This window comes from Alosa pseudoharengus, unplaced genomic scaffold (assembly GCF_046254945.1).
Source record: "Alosa pseudoharengus isolate Yale_2024_CS ecotype anadromous, Long Island Sound unplaced genomic scaffold, YU_APseudo_1.1 YU_APseudo_1.1_scf_8, whole genome shotgun sequence".
Classification (NCBI taxonomy): domain Eukaryota; kingdom Metazoa; phylum Chordata; class Actinopteri; order Clupeiformes; family Clupeidae; genus Alosa; species Alosa pseudoharengus.
Window position 1 is genome coordinate 6,049,238 of NW_027468870.1, and position 13,493 is coordinate 6,062,730.

Below are 13,493 nucleotides of genomic sequence, written 5' to 3' on the forward strand. Positions count from 1 at the left end.
ACACATCCCCCGCCACCAGAGGAAACGTACAAGCCCAGGTACACACACACACACACACACACACACACACACACACACACACACATCCCCTGCCACCAGAGGAACCGTACAAGCCCAGGTACACACACACACACACACACACACACACACACACACACACACACACACACACACACATCCCCCGCCACCAGAGGAACCGTACAAGCCCAGGTACACACACACACACACACACACACACACACACACACATCCCCCGCCACCAGAGGAGCCGTACAAGCCCAGGTACACACACACACACACACACACACACACATCCCCCGCCACCAGAGGAGCCCTACAAGCCCAGGTACACACACACACACACACACACACACACACACACACACACACACACATTCCCTGCCACCAGAGGAACCGTACAAGCCCAGGTACACACACACACACACACACACACACACACACACACACATCCCCCGCCACCAGAGGAGCCGTACAAGCCCAGGTACACACACACACACACACACACACACACACACACACACACACACACATCCCCCGCCACCAGAGGAGCCGTACAAGCCCAGGTGCACACACACACACACACACACACACACACACACACACACACACACACACACACACACACATCCCCCGCCACCAGAGGAACCGTACAAGCCCAGGTACACACACACACACACACACACACACACACATCCCCCGCCCACACATCCCCCACCACCAGAGGAGCCGTACAAGCCCAGGTACACACACACACACACACACACACACACACACACACACACACACATCCCCCGCCACCAGAGGAACCGTACAAGCCCAGGTACACACACACACACACACACACACACACACATCCCCCGCCCACACATCCCCCGCCACCAGAGGAGCCGTACAAGCCCAGGTACACACACACACACACACACACACACATACACACACACACACACACACACACACACACACACACACACATACATCCCCCGCCACCAGAGGAACCGTACAAGCCTAGGTACACACACACACACACACACATACACACACACAGACACACACATCCCTCACCAGAGGAACCGTACAAACCCAGGTACTCAACCCATGGTTCCTCTGCCTGTATCCGTATGGGACATGGTTCCTCTGCCTGTATCTGTATGGGACCTGGTTCCTCTGCCTGTATCTGTATGGGACCTGGTTCCTCTGCCTGTATCTGTATGGGACCTGGTTCCTCTGCCTGTATCCGTATGGGACCTGGTTCCTCTGCCTGTATCCGTATGGGACCTGGTTCCTCTGCCTGTATTTGTGTGGGACCTGGTTTCTGTATACGTGTGGGACATAGTTCCTCTGCCTGTATTTGTGTGTTGTAACATCTGAAGGGTTAGACATGTTTAGTCTGAGTGAATGCATCTGTGTGTTATATCAGAGGTGAAGTATGTGCTGCTTAGTCAGGAGTGGGGCTCTATGTGATGCGTAAGGGATAATGTATAGAACGCCGGTCATTATGTAAGGGATAATGTATACAACGCCGGTCATTATCGAAAAATAAGTCCCGACAGGGCGAAGCGGACCCTGTCCCGCCATACATATACAGATCAGGCTCCCATACTGGCTCCTACGGTCTGTGTGTGAGTGAGTGTGTGTGTGTGAATGCTGTTGGTCTTGGGGAGTGTTGAGCCAGTGTGTGAGTACACCAGTCAGATCCTGATGACGGTAGCTGCAATCTTGCCTTACAGAGAATATGATAACATCCTCCCTCTCCTGGATCAGCAGTACACACCCAGGTACACACACACACACACACAAAAATCACATACACACACACACACACATGCACTCACACATAGACACCCACACACATACACAAACACACACACACACACACACACACACACACACACACACACACACACACACACTTGCATGCACTCACACATACACACGCACACACACTCACATTCTTACACACATGCAAACACGCACACACACACAAGTTCACATAGACAAACAGCCACACAAACACTCACACCTGTGTTTCACTGACTTGTGTCCTTCCCGTTGCCATAGAGAGGAGGTGGCGACCATCCCGGGCATTGAGCAGCATGGCAACCCGGTTGCTAAGGGCTCGGACTCGCCCAACTCGTTCCTGGACCAGGAGTGCCGTCGCCGGTTCCCGCTGCTGGAGGAGGACGCGGTTCTGTACTGCTACGAGTACGACCAGAACCAGGCGCCGCCGCCCGCACGCCGGGACAGCACGCCCACCTACGGTACACCACCACGCCACGCGCCGCTGGGCCCTAGTGCCCTCCCTCTGCCCACGCCACGTCCGCCTGTCTACCTGCCTATCTGCCTGTCTGTCTGTCTGTCTGTCTGTCTGTCTGTCTGTCTGCCTATCTGCCTGTCTGTCTGTCTGCCTGTCTGTCTGTCTGTCTGTCTGTCTGTCTGTCTGTCTGTCTGTCTGCCTGCCTATCTGCCTGTCTGTCTGCCTGCCTATCTGCCTGTCTGTCTGCCTGCCTATCTGCCTGTCTGTCTGTCTGTCTGTCTGTCTGTCTGTCTGTCTGCCTGCCTATCTGCCTGTCTGTCTGTCTGTCTGTCTGTCTGTCTGTCTGTCTGCCTATCTGCCTGTCTGTCTGTCTGCCTGTCTGTGCCGTGTTCATGTGTGAGAGTGTATTTGAGTTCTCTGCCATCCCTTTGGAGTTTGATTGAGTCTGATTGTTTGCATTTGTTTATTATAATTAGTATTTGTATTATGTTTATTATGATTATTGTGATTATTGTGATTATTGTGATTATTGTGATTATTATGATTATTATAATTATTATGTTTATTATGTGCTTGCTTCTTTGACTGCTCTTACTGTTCTTTCCCACTAATCTCTATAAACACACAGACACTGTGGGCCCCCAAACTATCACACACACTCACACACACACAAATACACCCACCCACACACACACACACACACACACACACACACACACACACACACACACGCACACACACACACTCACTGTGAGCCCCTAGACTGGGAGCTATCACACACACACACACACACACACGCACACACACACACACTGTGAACCCCTAGACTGGGAGCTATTAGACGTCCCCACCCCCCAGTAAAATCCCCCCTCTCCACAATACTCTGTAAAAAATCAGGTCATCTCTTAAACTTGGGTTGTAATTACAGCCTGATGCATATTAAGTAGTAAAGCAGGATCCGTAATGATCGGGACTGGAATCAGCGGGAGCTGATGTTTGACCAGCGTAATGATTCATTAACTTTGTGATAGGATACAGTTGTTTGCCTACTGGCTCGGATGGCAAACATATGTGTGTATGTGTGTGTGTCTGTGTGTGTGTGTGCATTTGTGCATGTGTGTATGTGTGTGTGTCCGTGTGTGTGTGTGTATGTGTGTGCTCGTGCATTTGTGTGCACGTGTGTGTGTGTGTGTGTGTGTGTGTGTGCTCGTGCATTTGTGTGCACGTGTGTGTGTGTGTGTGTGTGTGTGTGCTCGTGCATTTGTGTGCACGTGTGTGTGTGTGTGTGTGTGTGTGTGTGTGCTCACGTGTCTGTGTGGTTTCAGGCCGGCTCCGGCCCATCTCCATGCCAGTGGAGTGTAACTGGGGGGGAGATTATGAAGACCCCGCACTGCTGAAGAGAGAGTTTAGACGAGGTGGGTGATGGACAGAGAGAGAGAGAGGAGAGAGAGAGGAGGAGAGGGAGAGAGGAGGAGAGGGAGAGGAGGAGAGAGAGAGAGGAGAGAGAGAGGAGGAGAGGGAGAGCGAAATGAAAGGGGTCTCAAACTGAACTCTCTCTTGTGATAAGATCAAGCTGAGATGCTGATTGTCACTGACAGATCACACTGCTATCTCAGCTTCCCAGAACACCCCCCATCCCCACCCACACCCGCCCCTCCAAACACACACACCTTCCCAGCCCCCCCCCCTTCTCTCTCTCTATCCCTTCCTCTCTCCCTCTCTATCCTCTCCTCTCTGTCTATCTCTCTTCATCCCTCTCTCCCTCCGTTTATCCTCCGGCTTGTCCTTTGTCTCCCACTCTGGCTTCCACCGGCTCGTCTCGCTTCTTTTTCTCTTTTTTTTGGCTTCTTTGTCTAAGTATCTGTAGGTATTCCATTGCCATAGCAACTCTAAATGGGTGGGGTCTTCCCTGCTCACTGCCACCTGATTGGCTGGCGGCAGGTCCAGTGACAGCCAGAGTGGGAGACAGGCTTCCTGTGTTTTTTTGTTGCTGCTGCTGCTGCTGATTTGGTTTTCAGTTGCAGACACATGCTTGAGCATCCTGTGTGTTTACATTTATATATGTATGTGAGACAGGCTGTGGTGTTTATAATTATATGTATGTGAGACAGACTGTGATGTTTACATTTATATATGTATTTGAGACAGGCTGTGGTGTTTATAATTATATGTATGTGAGACAGGCTGTGATGTTTACATTTATATGTATGTGAGTCAGGCTGTGATGTTTATATTTATATGTATGTGAGTCAGGCTGTGATGTTTATATTTATATGTATGTGAGACAGGCTGTGATGTTTAGTTATATGTATGTGAGACAGGCTATGATGTTTATAGCTATATGTATGTGAGACAGGCTATGATGTTTATAGCTATATGTATGTGAGACAGGCTGTGGTGTTTACATTGATATGTATGTGAGACAGGCTGTGGTGTTTACATTGATATGTATGTGAGACAGGCTGTGGTGTTTACATTGATATGTATGTGAGACAGGCTGTGGTGTTTATATTGATATGTATGTGAGACAGGCTGCGGTGTTCCCAGTCAGACATGTGCAGTGTTGGGTTTTACACTCAATGCCAATCAATGTCTTTACTCAGTTAGCCCCACGCCAGAGTGCAGATCAGTCACGCACAGCAGACAGAGAGGCTGAAGGTCGCCAGACAAGCTCCCAGTGGACTACATCAGGCATTGAGACGCCTAATCTGGGATAGACCAGGTCCGGACCCTGACCAGACCTGGCCCAGATCCATTCCAGAATCAGTGTATTTCAGAGAAACGGTATTTGGGAAATGTAGTCTTCTTAAGTTTTGTCCATTCCAGGATCAGTGTATTTCAGAGAAAGGGTATCTGGGAAATGTAGTCTTCTTAAGTTTTGTCCATTTCAAAATCAGTGTATTTCAGAGAAAGGGTATCTGGGATATGATTTATTTTTTTTAAGTTATATCCATTACAGTTATATCCAGTGTATTTCAGAGAGCGTGTACCTGGGATATGTAGTCTTTTTAAGTATCTGTTCCAGTTATATCCAGTACACTGTCAAGCAATGATGCATTTATGAATTGTATAGAATTTTGTTACAAACATTTCAATTGAAAAAAATTGCTACCATTATTTTCATTTACACACCAGAGACTTGTTATTCACCAGCGCGATCATCGATAACACTTTTGACCACGGGGGCTCTTGCAGCCTTGTCAGAGAGCCGTTGACAGATCAGGGCAGGTTTGGCAGGAATCTCTGCAGTCACAAGTTATCAGGTTTTTTTACCTGTAGCCAGGTCAGAGTTCAACTAGTGAACTAGTTGCAGTTAGAGTTCACTAGTGTCCATACCGGCAGTTAGAGTTCACTAGTGTCCATACCGGCAGTTAGAGTTCACTAGTGTCCATACCGGCAGTTAGAGTTCCAGACCAGGGTCCGTACCGGCAGTTAGAGTTCCAGACCAGGGTCCGTACCGGCAGTTAGAGTTCCAGACCAGTGTCCGTGCTTTAACATACCGTAAGTGTTCTCACTTTTAGTTAGTTCACAGGTGTTCATACCTGCAGTTTACAGGTGTTCATACCTGCAGTTTACAGGTGTTTTAACCTGCAGAGGTAACAGGTGTTCTTACCTGTAGTCAGTTCACAGGTGTTCATACCTGCAGAGGTTAGAGGTTTTCTTACCTGTAGTTAGTTTACAGGTGTTCATACCTGTAGTTAGTTCACAGGTGTTCATACCTGCAGAGACTACAGGTGTTCATACCTGTGGCGTTGTTCTCCACTCCCCCGCCTTCAGAGAACTCCCTGCTGCGTTACGTCAGCGAGGACAAGCCTACGCCTGAGGAGTATCTGATTGGCCGCAGCAGCAGTAGGCGGAGCCGCAAGAAGAATGAGAAGGGCGGAAGCCCCTCCCACTATGCTTTAGTTCCCGCCCTCCAGATGGACATGATGCGACAGGACACTTTGGCCACGCCCACATCTGAGTCTGCATCCCTTCACCATGTGAGTGACATATTTAACCCCACCTCTGCTCACCACGTGAGTGATGTATTTAACCCCGCCTCTGCTCACCACGTGAGTGATGTATTTAACCCCGCCTCTGCTCACCACGTGAGTGACGTATTTAACCCCGCCTCTGTCTTTATTCATTTGTCCTTCTAGTAGTTCTAAAAAAGTGTAAGCAATTCATTTATTTAGAGCAAATCTCCATTTTGTACATTTCCATTTCATAGAATATAGCTTTACTTTTGCAATGTACTGTCTGTGTCCAGTTCCATGCAATGAAAAGCGTGTAAATACAGTCCAGCTGTTTTGTGTGGGTCTGTGGATGTGTCTGTGGCTGTTTTGTGTGGGTCGGTGTGGGTCTGTGGCTGTTTTGTGTGGGTCTGTGGATGTGTCTGTGGCTGTTTTGTGTGGCTCTGTGGATGTGTCTGTGGCTGTTTCGTGTGGGTCTGTGGATGTGTCTGTAGCTGTTTTGTGTGGGTCTGTGGATGTGTCTGTGGCTGTTTTGTTGACTGGCTCTTGCGTCCTGTTTTGCTGCAGATGTTTGATCAGGCATCGTTGCTGTCAAGGTCAAAGAAGAAACTCAGAGGTAAGGTTTACACAGCCTTACAAAAACCTCCCAGTGTCCTTCTGCTACCAAAGAAATGCTCATCCATCTACTGTTTCAACAGAAAAGCTCCTTTGATAAATATGTATTTGCATAAGCATTTTAGCCAGTTGTGGTTCAGATAAACAACCCATGTGTACTTGCTGTTAAAATAAACAACCTTTGTATACTTGAATGTGGGCACGTGGGTGGGATGCCAGGCATGGCATTACAGATAGAACACAGAGAGATGGTAGGTGGTATGAGATACTGTGGAACACAGAGAGATGGTAGGTGGTATGAGATACTGTGGAACACAGAGAGATGGTAGGTGGTATGAGATACTGTGGAACTCAGAGAGATGGTAGGTGTAAAGGTTTGTGTCCTGTAAGTGTATGTTACGCAGGGGAAGACTGCAGCTGTGGCCAAGGGCCAGCCATTAAGCTGTGTTTACAGGCCACTGCTGCCGTGGCTAAAGGCCATGCATGTTTACAGGCTAGTGCTGCCGTGGCTAAAGGCCATGCGTGTTGTCCATTAGTGACCACATGACCTCATCTCTTTTCTTTCTCACTCTTCCTCCTCTCTCCTCCCCTCCCCTCCCCTCTCCTCCCCTCCCCTCCCCTCTCCTCTCCTCTCCTCTCTTCCTCACTCTTTCACTCTCCTCTCACCTCTCTCCCTCCTCTCCTCTCTCCCCTTCTCTTCTCCTCTCTCCACCTCCTCCCCTCTCCTCTCTTCCTCACTCTCCTCTCACCTCTCTCCACCTCTCTTCTCTCCTCCTCTCTCCACCTCCTCTCCTCTCCTCTCCTCTCTTCCTCACTCTTTCACTCTCCTCTCTCCTCCTCTCCTCTCCTCTCCTCCTCTCTCCACCTCCTCTCCTCTCTTCCTCACTCTTTCACTCTCCTCTTACCTCTCTCCTCTCCTCTCCTCCTCTCTCCACCTCCTCTCCTCTTTTCCTCACTCTTTCACTCTCCTCTCCTCTCCTCTCCTCCCCAAGTGGGCTCTCTGTCGTCCATCAGTAAGCGACGTATCTCCTGTAAGGACCTTGGCCAGGCCGACTGCGAGGGCTGGCTGTGGAAGAAGAAGGACGCTAAGAGCTACTTCTCTCAGAAGTGGAAGAAGTACTGGTTCATCCTTAAGGACTCCTGCCTCTACTGGTACATGAACGAGGAGGTGAGAGAGGGCTTTACTACTGCTCATGCCCTTCCAGCCTTTGGTTATATGTGTATAATATACACATATAACCAAATACTTATATATATATATATAAGTATATACTCTTTTGATCCCGTCAGGGAAATTTATCCCAATCCGTGAATTAGTGAAACACAAACAGCACACAGTGAGGTGAAGCACACACTAACCCAGAGCAGTGAGCTGCCTGCTACAGCAGGCACTCAGGGAGCAGTGAGGGGTTAGGTGCCTTGCTAAAGGGCACTTCAGCCGTGGATGTGGGCATGGGAGAGCAGTGCTCAACCACTTCCCCCGCCCACATTTTTCCTACTGGTCAGGGTTCGAACCGGTAACCCTTTGGTTACAAGGCTGAATCCCTAACCAGTAGGCCACGGCTGCCCATGGCTATTATAAATATTATGGAGTGGGATATTCAAAACAGGAGGTAGCCTGAGGGTACGTTGCTGAAAGTTTAAACATTGCCTTAAAAATGTATTTCTGTTCTTCAGTGAGTTTCTTTAAAAGTATTTTTTTTATAACTTGACATTGTTATTATTATTTATATTGTTTTCATTATTACTATATATTTATGCTTAATGTAGGTTTTACATAAAGTTTCCAACTTTATGAAACTCTTATTTTAAACTAATTTAGTGTTCATGCACTGTACAGTAAGTCTCTTTGGACTGAGGGGTCTGCCAAATACCATAAACATAACCATGTAAATGAAAAGCGAGTGTCACTGACTGTTTCTGTGTCTGACAGGATGAGAAGGCCGAAGGCTTCGTCAGCCTCTCCGAGTTTAAGATCGACCGCGCCAATGAGTGCCGCAAGAAGTAGTGAGTGTCTCAGACCTTATTTACACCACTCATCCTCGTCTGGGAGATGTTCTTTATAAATATCACACTATGGCGCCGTGGCATGCGTTGTGTTATAGGGCTGTAAGACAGGTGGCACAAACACATAGGAAGGACATCCTCTAAACTCTTATTTACTGTAGCAATCAAACACATAGGGAGGACATCCTCTAAACTCTTATTTACTGTAGCAATCAAACACATAGGTAGGACATCCTAAATATCCTTTAAACCTAATATACAGTAGACATATACATATATTTACATACCCGTGTTGATAATGTCTCACTGTTGATCATGGCATGGTGTGTATATATACTGATGGTGTGTGTGTGTGTGTTCCAGTGCATTCAAGGCCTGCCATCCAAAGATTAAAAGTTTCTACTTTGCCGCAGACAGTGTGGATGACATGACCAGGTGAGAATCGTCAAAGTGGAGCTTCATCGCATCCCCGATCTGATCTAGTCCCGATCTAGTCTAGTCCTGATCTAGTCTAGTCCCGATCTAGTCCTGATCTAGTCTAGTCCCGATCTAGTCCCGATCTAGTCTAGTCCCCATCTAGTTCTGATCTAGTCCCGATCTAGTCCTGATCTAGTCCCAATCTGGTTCTGATCTTATCCAGTCAACCACCGCCAGAGGTGTTCAGTTGGACGGCGTTTTGTTTCCATATGCTGATGACTGCCGTGAGCTGTTGTTAGCGAGGGTGAGAGGGGTCCTGTTGTTAGCGAGGGTGAGAGGGGTCCTGTTGTGTTGTTAGTAGGGATGTAACGATTACCGGTATAATGATAAACCGTGATAAAAATGTTGACGATAACAATTACCGTTTTCTTTTGAAATATCATAATTATCACGGTTGATTATCACGGTGTTGAAACCGTGTGTTTAATCCTTCCCAGCTTCATCCGAGCCTGCTTTTGACATACAGTAGGCCTGGTACAATGAAGCAAAATTGGTACCCTACTGATTCTGTTGTCTAATTGATGGATTTAACTGCGAATTGGATTAGGCTACACCTGATTTTAAAAGGCGGAACATTTTCACCGCAAAACTGGCACTGTATCATTTGCACTCTGCGTCTTTTTATGTTCGCGTGCACATTAAATCCAAATTTGGGCTTTAAGTTTTACAATGTGTTTAAATTGTTCCACATGATTTCATAACGGGCCAAATACAAAATAAATGTTACAAATATCGCCTATATATCGGTAAATCAGAGGACAGCTGACTAAGAGTTTGTGAAAGTAGATCACAAAATGCTAAGCATGCATCTAGGCTATTTGAGTTTCTTAAAGCTGAACTGTGCTTAAATTGTTTAATACATGATTTCATAACAGGCCAAATATAAAATAAATGTTAAATATAGCCTAGATATCTGTAAATATTAGATGTTCAGATGATTTGCAGTTCTATATAATATGTCATGTTTCATGTTTTTGTAATGTTTCATACAGTGATGCAGGTCTACTGCAGTGAATAGGCTATACAACTTTGATATTTTTTATAGCCTATGTGGCCTTTGTGCCCTCCACCAAATATGCCCAACTGAAGGCCAAGTGGCCCCCAGAATGGTGAAATTCCAAGCCTGGTCTCACTCATTGGATCCAAATAACAGTAATAGCAACCTCCAAGTCATGGTAGGGTAAGTTAAGAGATAAGCACATAGCCAATTAAACATGAAAAACTGAACAGGACACTTTTTGAAACTATTTCAGCTTGTGTAGGCCTATCAGTGCTTTCTGAACATATTGAACACACTTTTAAAAATACCGTGATAATACCGAAAACCGTGATAATTTTGGTCACTATAACCGTGAGGTTAAATTTTCATACCGTTACATCCCTAGTTGTTAGCGAGGGTGAGAGGGGTCCTGTTGTTAGCGAGGGCGAGAGGGTGAGAGGGGTCCTGTTGTTAGCGAGGGTGAGAGGGGTCCTGTTGTTAGCGAGGGTGAGAGGGGTCCTGTTGTTAGGGAGGGTGAGAGGGATCCTGTTGTGGTGTTAGCGAGGGTGAGAGGGTGAGAGGGGTCCTGTTGTTAGCGAGGGTGAGAGGGGTCCTGTTGTTAGGGAGGGTGAGAGGGGTCCTGTTGTGTTGTTAGCGAGGGTGAGAGGGTGAGAGGGGTCCTGTTGTTAGCGAGGGTGCGAGGGTGAGAGGGGTCCTGTTGTGTTGTTAGCGAGGGTGAGAGGGTGAGAGGGGTCCTGTTGTTAGCGAGGGTGAGAGGGTGAGAGGGGTCCTGTTGTTAGCGAGGGTGCGAGGGTGAGAGGGGTCCTGTTGTTAGCGAGGGTGAGAGGGGTCCTGTTGTTAGCGAGGGTGAGAGGGGTCCTGTTGTTAGCGAGGGCGAGAGGGCGAGAGGGGTCCTGTTGTTAGCGAGGGTGAGAGGGGTCCTGTTGTGTTGTTAGCGAGGGTCAAGTCAAGTCAAGTCAGATTTATTTGTATAGTGCATTTAACATGCACAGAGTGCAACCCAAAGCGCTTCACATATAAGACATTGTCATTGACACAGACTAACAAAGACAATAGATGCCGGACGGAGCGGCGTAGTCGCCAGAGTACCCATGACACCAAGACATACATTTAAGAAATAACAAACACAAAAGATGCCGGACGGAGCGGCGTAGTCGCCAGCGTACCCGTGACACCAAGACATACAAGACATACAAGAAACTAATTAATAAATAAAATAAATACAAATTCAAAATAAAATGAGTCCAATTTCCAAACGGCTGAAAATGTCCAAGGGGCAAAGATGACCCGCATGACAACTGCGCACAGCTGTGTCTTCACGATGCAACACCAAACGTTCTTAATAACTGACCAACCCGGAGAATCCACTGGCAGTCTGGAGAGCACTGGAAGGACAAGACAGTCCGAATTTGTGATGGGCGACCCTGCTGATTATCAGCTCGGTGGTCCTAGACAGTGACCGTTTGTTGTTTCATGGTTGACGCGGTCATCAGAGTTTCCTTGCACTCAATCCAGACTCCAGGCACCGGTAGATGCTAGCATAGCAGCTCGCATGTCAGTCGCAGCTCGGTGGTCGTGGCAGCTGCAGATCTCTTGCAGATTGAGGCACCCTTGCTGAGCAATCCCTCCGTCCAGACATTGGATGTGCAGCGTCACGGATGGATGAGGGACTTCAGAGACATAAGGCAGGCTAGCCAAGGCGCTCATCAGCCCAATGGAAGCTGGTTAACGTTAACGGGTGAGAGGGGTCCTGTTGTTAGCGAGGGCGAGAGGGTGAGAGGGGTCCAACCATATTAGTGCCGGATCAGAGCCATATTAGGGACAAATCAGAACCACATTAGGGCCAGATCAGAACCATATTAGGGCCGGATCAGAACCATATTAGGGCTGTATCAGAACCACATTATAGATAAGTATTTATAGATATATTATATGGTTGCTATATTGACACATGGGGCTCTATCTTGCACTCCAGCGCAAATTACTTTGTATACTCGTGCTTTTGTCTTTCCTATTTTGCATTGAGCGCATATTGGAATTTTCCCTCCACAAGTACACATCCATAAATTAGGAAATTCAATTGCGCCGACGGGGGTGGTTCAGCGAAAAGAGGGGGCGTGTTCTGGCGCAAACGTTCCCTGTTGATATTTTGCAGTTTCAGAAAACAATTCTGCCACAGTCCAGGAACATCTTGGTCTAAAGTCAGTGGCGCAAATTGAGATGCTATTTTAAGGGTGCATGCATGGCCACAGGCCTGCAGGAATGAATGCTATGCACACCGATCTACAGACACCCCTGTGCACAGATGGAAACATTTAAGCCTTGATAATATTTGTCCGTTTCCCGGTTTTGTTCGTGCATTGGTCACCTAAAAAGTAGCCTATAGGCTATAGTACAACATCTACATGCAGTATCTTTACAACAACAACGCCTAATTACGACCTATTCATTTGGACAACTTTATACAGTCCTATAAAGGCTAAAGTTTCCTTTAGTTTTGTTCCAATTTACCGTTGTGTATGGCTTTAAACATTGTGTGCGCTTTAACATCAGCCTAAGGTTTTGACAAGCACCACAATTTTGCCTACCTCGTTGTTGCCTATCTGAAATAACTCCAAGCTTTGCTATGTTCCCTCCATCCTTTCATTGTTTTAAAGGGACAGTGTGGAACGTTTTCAGTTGTTTGTAGCTACTGTATATTAACATTTCCCATTCATAAATGTGGCCTCATTCATGTTTATTCATTTCATGTTCGGCATTTACATATACATAGCGTTTATAAACGCTCCATCTACGTGCGCCATTTTAAAATAACGGTGACCAGCTAGGGACATTTGTGAAATACAGCGCCGTCTTTGGCATGCAAAGAAAAACTTTCTTGCATTCATCTGCTGAATTTCCCTACATTCAGCGATGTAAGTTATGAACCCATTTTCTACAACCTACTCCTACTACAACATTCCGACATTGGCATTGCATTTTCCAACGAAACAAATAAAGAGAAAAAATAACTTTGTTCGTGATCTGTCACTGTCTCAGCAAAGCTCTTGTGCACAGCCACCTGTTCAAAGGCTCTAGACCAGGGGTCCCCAACCTTTTATGTACCATGGACCGGTTTGATTCCTATTTTTTTTTCACGGACCGGCGGGGGGCGGGGGGGATG

General features: G+C 47.1%; 1 protein-coding gene across 1 annotated transcript in view; it reads left to right on the forward strand.

Moving 5' to 3' along the window:
- Nucleotides 1–13,493, forward strand: part of cnksr2b (connector enhancer of kinase suppressor of Ras 2b) — a 130,544-nt gene that overhangs the window by 98,622 nt on the left and 18,429 nt on the right. The window contains exons 14-20 of the mRNA XM_076274307.1: nt 1,749–1,796; nt 2,080–2,279; nt 6,053–6,258; nt 6,799–6,847; nt 7,839–8,014; nt 8,780–8,853; nt 9,217–9,288. Coding sequence (XP_076130422.1) covers nt 1,749–1,796; nt 2,080–2,279; nt 6,053–6,258; nt 6,799–6,847; nt 7,839–8,014; nt 8,780–8,853; nt 9,217–9,288 — 825 coding nt within the window. The remainder of the gene's footprint in view (nt 1–1,748; nt 1,797–2,079; nt 2,280–6,052; nt 6,259–6,798; nt 6,848–7,838; nt 8,015–8,779; nt 8,854–9,216; nt 9,289–13,493) is intronic.